Source organism: Saccostrea echinata, unplaced genomic scaffold (assembly GCF_033153115.1).
Source record: "Saccostrea echinata isolate AGI-Se365-2 ecotype Australia unplaced genomic scaffold, CSIRO_AGI_Sech_v1 ptg000036l, whole genome shotgun sequence".
Taxonomy (NCBI): Eukaryota; Metazoa; Mollusca; class Bivalvia; order Ostreida; family Ostreidae; genus Saccostrea; species Saccostrea echinata.
The window spans coordinates 10,092,448-10,100,315 of record NW_026889785.1 but is presented as its reverse complement, the minus strand read 5'-3'; the positions used below and the strand labels follow the sequence as shown (position 1 = coordinate 10,100,315).

The 7,868-nt window shown below is 32.7% G+C and overlaps 1 protein-coding gene across 1 annotated transcript; it reads left to right on the top strand.

Moving 5' to 3' along the window:
• The first annotated feature begins 2,280 nt into the window (after window positions 1-2,280).
• On the top strand, window positions 2,281-3,403 carry LOC133199880 (uncharacterized). The gene is made up of 2 exons (XM_061335696.1): window positions 2,281-2,364; window positions 3,134-3,403. Exons 1-2 carry the CDS (start codon window positions 2,281-2,283, stop codon window positions 3,401-3,403), a joined length of 354 nt encoding a protein of 117 aa, XP_061191680.1.
• Window positions 3,404-7,868: the final 4,465 nt, after the last annotated feature.

The following is a 7,868-nucleotide window of genomic DNA, read 5'->3' as shown; positions in this document are numbered from 1 at the left end:
GCTCTTCTCTTTTCCCTAAGCGGGGAACACAAATTCTCTGAATTAGCTTGTTCTGGTTATTTTTGTATGTAATCTTTACTAATATACACTAGAAGGAAAATTTTTACATACATATACACCTATGGAAAAGTTTTCATGATAAAAATGATTTACATTATAGTAATGTACCTTTCTTCAATATTTGAATTTAAATTAAAAACCATTTAAGTCATGGTGGCACAACAAAAGTGTTATGACAGATGGAGGGACAGATGGATAGTGATTCCCAGAGGGCTCAAGCATTTTCATGGGGAGGGGGGATTACAGCTGAGATAAAGCAAATGAATATCAAAGGTATTCCTAACAACAAGAATACATATAAACTGTAAAATAAATGTGTATCAACATATACCCTTTGCTGACAGAAGCATATCGGCATGATGTTCCATACTAGCTGCGAAAATTTGGGAAGAATCTCTGAGCCATGGTGACACTGAATATTTCCAAATAGTCATGTTATATAAGCAAGAGAAACTTTTAAGCAATATAAAACTTGCTTGAACACATTAGAATATGAATGATTAATTAGTTCATGTCTATATAAAGGCGATGTGCTACTTGTTATTGATTTATAACTTCCCTTCCTTATACAGCAATTTACCCTTTCACCTGCATATAATGAAGCGCATTACAGTTTCTAATTGGTCCATGATTTTTTTCCAAAGGGATCTTCGATGTAATTGAGAGGATTACGATGCCTTTGGATGTCATCAACCTTTAAAAAAAGTGTTTTAACATATATCATTGAACATCTTTAAGTGAATATAGGAATACGTTGGATTTTTAAAAATATGTTCTGGTATTGTTGATTAAATGCAAACTTTTAAGAGTACTTTGACATTTTTGTTAGCTGAAAAAGTCAACTCTATTGAAGGACATATAACAACAGATGTAAATAATCAGAGACTTACTATATGCAAACAACAATGTGTCTTCTTTGCTCCTAGCTCTAGAATTTTTCTCTCTACATATGCCATGTATTCCTCTAGTTCGTTCACTTTGTCAGATTCTGATTGCCGAACATGTTTTGAAACCAAAAATTTTCATCATTCATAAAATGAGTTCATGCATGTATATGGTATCTAAGTGAAAGACATGATTAGGCAGAAAATGCAGATGTACTACATCCATAATATGCAATTAAATTTGTTATTCCTTACCAGTGTTAGTCCTTCTAGAGCCTTGACATACATCCTTTTTAGTCCGACAAAAGCCATATTGTGAGGAGCGATTAGAAGCTAGTGAACAAAATGTAAAGTCAAAGGGTTATTTTTTGGAGGTAAAATTAAGACCTGTAATTGAATTTTTAAAACGTTTTGCTAATTTTCAGAAAAGAAATTGGTATGTACACATGTTTTGAAATCTTTTCCCTGACGACTTTCAAGATACTTTATGATCTCATTTATCATCCATTATTGGCCACTTGAATAAACTATCACTGGGAATGGGTTAAGGGGTTTAGAGAGTATCTTTGTCAGCGTTTTAATCAATTACAGCGTAAATGAAAAAGATGAAGATAATTTTATTTATCATGGACATTTTTTTATATTGTTAATAATGCAAGACATTAAATAAAATTTAAGGTGGTACCAAAGCCCTATTAAAAAAATCTCGAATGAAGTTCATTATTTTGACCGGTCTTTCACTACTGTTTCAGTTAGTACATTAATTATTTACTTGTTTTTAATATAACTTGAACAAATAATATACAATATACAAAAATATACAAAAAACACACGTGCAGTACAGCAATGGTATTGTCAGAGGCTTTTGGTTATGTTATACTATAATTTGTAGGTAAATTATTTGGAAAAATATCCTTCTTGATAACATATTTCTGTATTTGGAATTCAAATTTTTTAAAATGGATGTGTATTGGCAAGTGAGTCGTACTGCTATAAAAAACCTGACCTATGATGTACAGCGTTGCTTTTTTTTTTAAATCAGATATCTGAGGTACAGTTAAGTTGTATGGATTTTATTAGAGAGGTTGAGATTCAATAGTGTTATAATAAATGTCGAGTAAAGAAATTCTCTACAGAAAAATTTATCATTATAAAACTTGTATGTCTAAGCATAAATATAAGTATAAAGTAGGTGTAAAGTCTCAAACTCTCTATCATCAAATACTTAGGGAATTGGCTGATTAAAAAAAATTGATAGGTATTTGATACATTTTGGTCATTATGCACTCTATTTCTTTTTTATTGTACAGAGGCAGTAAAGCGTGTTTGGAAGAATATGAGGGCTGACCTCAAAAGAAAGAGAGATGGGAAGATGGAGCAGAATCGCCGCATTAATAAAGAGGCCAAACGCAAAAGATACGTAAGTATTCTATTTCATAATCAACTGCTATGCTATCCATTTCCCCCTCTTTTTAAAAAGTCTTTGCGTAGACCAACTTTAAGATGTTTGCTTGCCCTCTCCCGACCCAGGATGAAAAATTGGGCTCGGTAGGTAGGTGAAAATTTTTTTTCCTGGAAAGTACCAACATCAATGCTGAGTTTTCAAAATATGTTTTTCGGAATGAATAAAAGATTTATTGTTACCTTAAGGTTAGAAAAGGTTTTGAGTCGGAGTATTTTTGGCCAGTCGGTCGGGAGTGGGCAACCAAACAAATTTTTTTAAAGATGGTCCTTTCATGCTATAAACATAAGTCTATGTTTTATTGAATTAACCTAATTATCTGATTAGCAATTTTTTTCACTGCTTGTTCCTAAAATTATCCTCATTCAAGCAATCTCTTGACTATATGCAGCTGTAATTGTAATTGACTTAGTGGTAAACAAGTTTTAGCATTGCTATTTTTTTTAAATACAAATGCTTATGTTTAATTATATAACTATGTACAACTAAATTTTTATAAGGAAGACGGTACACACATGGCTAGTAAATGCGTCACAGCGGTGATTCTCATTATTTAGCTAATGATGGATTTTTTTAAACAATGTATATTTTGTTATGAAAATAAAACAAAAGCTAAAAAGAATAAGAGGTGGATAATTATTTTAAATTGGAGTCCCACATATTTGAATGTTACTGTACCTTTTCATGTATCTTTTATCAAATACTAACCTTTATGCTTTAGTTGTAGACGTTGAAGAGCAGACTGGTCCAAGTCGGAAGGGATACGTATTTCACAAAGGAGGAGAAGAGGTCCATCAGGAAGGCATTCGCGGTCGAATCAATGTCGCCTGAAGTAACAGATGACGAGGACGAAACAAGGAGGGTGTCAATCCCATTTCAATGGGAGTCGTCCAGGATGACAGAAATCAAGAGAGAAATGGACAAAGACTACCGTATAGCCTTGACAGCCAAGTCACGCAAACAGAAGGCTTCCGTCAACAGGAGCTCTACTAAGTAATGAGAACATCTCCTCCCAAAGAAATTCCCAGCTGGGCTCTGTCCTCCACCTATCGCGGCTTTACGTTCAAGCATTTGGATCTTTAAAGGCTTCGGATTCGTTTTGATTCAATATTTATTTATTTATTTATTTATGTACTGTTATTGTAATTCCATTTCATGTGTGAAAGAAATCAAGTTATGGAAAATTGTTAATTTTTATAGATGCTTATATATCTATATCTATATATATATATATATATATATATATAATAACATATCTATGAAATAATTAAATGGACTGAACTTCAATCCCAAACAACTAGTTTTTTCATGTCCTATAAAAATTGTGTACGTATATACTTAATGAATTTGAATGGAATGTTGATCATTAAATTAAATATTCTTAGAACACTATTACTGTGGGGTTTTTTATGATGCAAAATGAAAATAGAAGAAAAAACTGTTTTGGTTGAAGAACAAAATCTATTTTGTATGCAACTGCAAATATATATATATATATATCAGTACTATCATTGAAAAGCTGGGCTGAATTATATAGTCGTTACTGCCAGTTTACGTTGCGGAAACCTAAAGTACACCATATGTTAATCGACTGTTTACTTATGCTGAAACCTTGCGTGTACTTCAAGTTTCATCATGTTTTTGTTGCGGAAACCCACAGTACACCATATGTATTTCAACCTTATATGCATACTGAAACCTTGCGTATACTTGAAGATTCAGGTTGTTTCAGTTGCGGAGACTATCTTGATTGTGGACACCTTTGGTTTCCACACTGCGGAAACTGGATGAAACTTGAAGTTTCAGTGCAGGAACTTGACGGAAACTATTAGTAAGCTTAATTTTTAAGTTTCAGCCATGCGGAAACGGTACTTTTCATCCAGTGTAGTCATTGCGTAATAGAGTTTGTAAAAACAATATCGCAGATGGACCTTATTTAAGCCCACTAGCTGATTCCGGAAGAAAACCTGCATAGTAAAGGGTAAACTTCATTCAATGAAATCGTCTGACCAAGTCTGTATTTATAGCCTCGATATCAGCATCCGTTTAATAACTTTTTTATCCGTGAGATAAAAGACTAATATATGCATTGCCAGTAGAAGAAAAATGCTTGCAGTTTAGCAGACTTACGTTGTTTATCACCCTAAATTTCTTTGTTGTTATCTTAGTCTTATGGGTAGGTGTAAAATAATACTCATTGTGTCAAGCACAAAATTATCGTCATGCAGCTACAGCTTGTATTGCTTGAATGAAACAGTAGCACTAATCATTGAAGATGTATATGAAAAATGTAATATTTATAAAAAAAAAAAAATAATAAAATAAAATAGAATGATTATATACTTTTATCGTTGAAAACTGCAACTAATTTGAACAAACGTATTCCATCAGTTTATGTGTTCAAGGCGCGGGAAAATGCATAATGTAATTTAATGAATATTCATGAGACGAGAAATGTATTAGGAATTAATCGCTGCACCCATCAACAAAATTTCATTAAAATAACTAAGTATTTGTTAACTATGTATAATTTATTTTCAAACATCTAATTAAACTCAATTTTGTCTGCAAAAACCGCTGCTAGGGTCCCCGTGAAAAATAGGCTGTTGTTTATTCCCGACAGCAGGACTGTGGCAATATATAACCACCGTCTAAAAAAGAAATCACCAAACTCATCCTTTTTTCCCCTTCCTTTCACTATAAATCTGCTCCCGTTGGTATACCAGGAGTGTGAAATACTTACTCGGAGAAATAGTTACCTGCAATCCAATCCATTAATGAATGTAGGCTAGCTGTGATTTGGAATCTTTTTTTTTTTCTCTTTATTGTAGACGATGCTATCGAACACTTCAGAGACTATTTCCTTTGATGCCCTACTTCAAATCATCTATGGAAGTGGCTCCTTCCATTTCTTCTTCTTCACTCTTGTTTTCTTCTATTATTTTTCTCTTTTAATGATTGTCTACCTTGTCAGATAATCTGTCTATTCTGGAGTTTACTTCACTAATTTTGTTGGAAAGCGCGTTGAATATGTCCGGTTTCAACTCGTTATCAATTTTCTTATCAATCTCGTCCAAATGAGCTTCTAATTTGTCTAATTTGGAACATCCTCCGTCAGATTCCATTTTCCTTTCCAGGTTTTCAAGCCTGATACCAACGTCCTTAAAATATACAACTGAACTTCCCGAGAGTCTCTAAGACAAATTCTCTTAAGGCCTCATATTTTGCGTCGTTCTTACCTATCAAAAATGATACAAGTTGTAATATGCTTGCTATATATAACAATGTTTCACTATGTCAAATAAATTATCTTCTGATAGTTATTCTTTCTCCATTCTACTAGGGAATCTGTAATACATTGCGAAATGATTATAAGTGGTATAAGGAGATTCTTCCTCTTCAAATAACCAGGATTACAAACCATCAAGGTCAAGAACTCCCCTTGAGCAAAGAGATTACGATATAAGAACAAGGTACAGTTTTAGCCAAGGTTTGCCCGGTGATCTTCTAAAAATTTACTCTTTCTTTTGTTATTTAATAAAGAAATCCTCATAGACACCAACACAAATAAAAAACCAAGAACACGAGTACGCATGCGTGAATATGAAATGTAAATTCATATTTAGTCTTAATTTCATCGTGGGCGAGGACTGTGGACATGATTAAATCTTTATAAAAAAAAAAAAAAAAAAAAAAAACCCAGTTCGATCAATTTCTAATCGTAACGGGTGCCATGTCGGTAGTGGATATTATAATGTCTAGAATTATAATCTCAATACGATGATTTCAAGTTAGTTGAAAGCAGTGTATCTTTTAAGTGCTCAGTATAGCTAATAATAGTGTCTTGGCATACTTTTTAAGGAATGTTTTTAAGTTTTGTGCGAGTTACTGGTGTGTAAATCAAACAGACCTGCACGTAGGCATATTTCATGAAGCGCACAATAACATCAATAACTCGCACTAAACTTAAAGGCTCAGAGGAAACCGCAGTTCTAGAAATGCAGTGAAGACCGTCTTGGAAGGTAAACTGATATGCATATTTTATGATCAATTAATTATGCCAGTTTTACAGTTTAAGTACAAAGTGAATAATTATTTATAAAAAAAGGATGCTTGTCTGAAGGCCATGACATGCATCCAAAATTGATATATCCCAAATGAAATATTGTTAATACATGTGTTACATGTTTTATATTTTCGGAGTTTTCATATTTTGTTTTGTAGAATGAGCCGTTCAGAAGACTGTTCCCACCGCAGAAACCTACTGTTTGTATGAATAATTAATTTTGCATAATCCAATAAACAATCAGATTCACAGAGAGTACTTGTATGAAATAAGTGTTTTGCCTGAAAAACATTTAACAGCTCAGCAGCCTTTTGTGTTTTTTGACTTGGAAACAACAGGACTAGGTGTGTGAATAATTTTATTAACTTTGGAAACAATAGAGATGCAACATCTTTGTTTTTGGCATACATATTTCATATCTGCAAATTTTGGGGGAAAAAAATCATTTTACTTCTCCACAAAAAGTTTTATCTTTATGCAAAATAATATATGGCATTTATTCATCCTAAGCACTTCCTTGTGTTGTATTGTGACATATTTTCAGTCTAAAGATAATTTTTTTGCAGATTGTAAAAAAAAAGTGTCGAATTGTAAAAAAAAGTTGCAGAATCAGAACTCCGTAAAACCTTATTAAAAAAAATTGTTTTACTGAATGATTTAGTACCTGATGTGTAATTATAATGTCTCAATGTGTCCCATTACAGGGCGTACTTCAGATATCATTCAGATAGCAGCTGTCTGTAATTATGAAACTTTTAATACATATATATTCCCTACTGAGCTCATAAGTCCTGGTGCATCATCAGCCACTGGTGTCAGTTTCAAAGATGGACAACTAAAAGCATTGAAGCAGTTAAGCAAAAGGATGGTCTGCTACAATTTCTTGCATTGGTGAAGAAATTTACTTATTCTTGCATCGTAAGACATAACATTAAAAACTTTCATGTGCCTGTCCTCATTAATCTTTAGAAAAATATGGTCTTTGTGAAACTTTAAACCGAAGTATTTCTGATTTTGGTGATACGTTAGTTATTAAAAGAGCATTATACAAAAAGGATGGAGTAAACGAACTGTTTGAACATTTCAGTCTGAATGAAAATCAATTAAATGATTTTGTTTTCCAACTGTCTTGTTTTGTTTGTAAATCTAGTCTCCATGCATTAGTTGAGAAAAAGGTAATTTCACAAAATGTGTGCAACAAACTTGCTGCTTGTTCCCTACGATGTCTCAGCTAAGAAAAATTCACAACCGTGATGATGTGAATGGTATTGCTAGCATTTTAAAAGAGTGCATGTTCCATTGCCAAAAAAAATTATAAAATTTCTTGATGATTTGTCATCGGAAGCAAAGGTGGCAGGATCTGTTCAAAGATTGATAGTGCTTATATTATGATGTG

Excerpts from the sequence above, each read along its gene's own strand:
- LOC133199880 (XM_061335696.1), top strand. The coding sequence starts at position 2,281 with ATGAGGGCTGACCTCAAAAGAAAGAGAGATGGGAAGATGGAGCAGAAT. Across the intron at positions 2,365-3,133 it reads AGGCCAAACGCAAAAGATAC|ACGTTGAAGAGCAGACTGGT; the intron begins GTAAGTATTCTA and ends CTTTAGTTGTAG.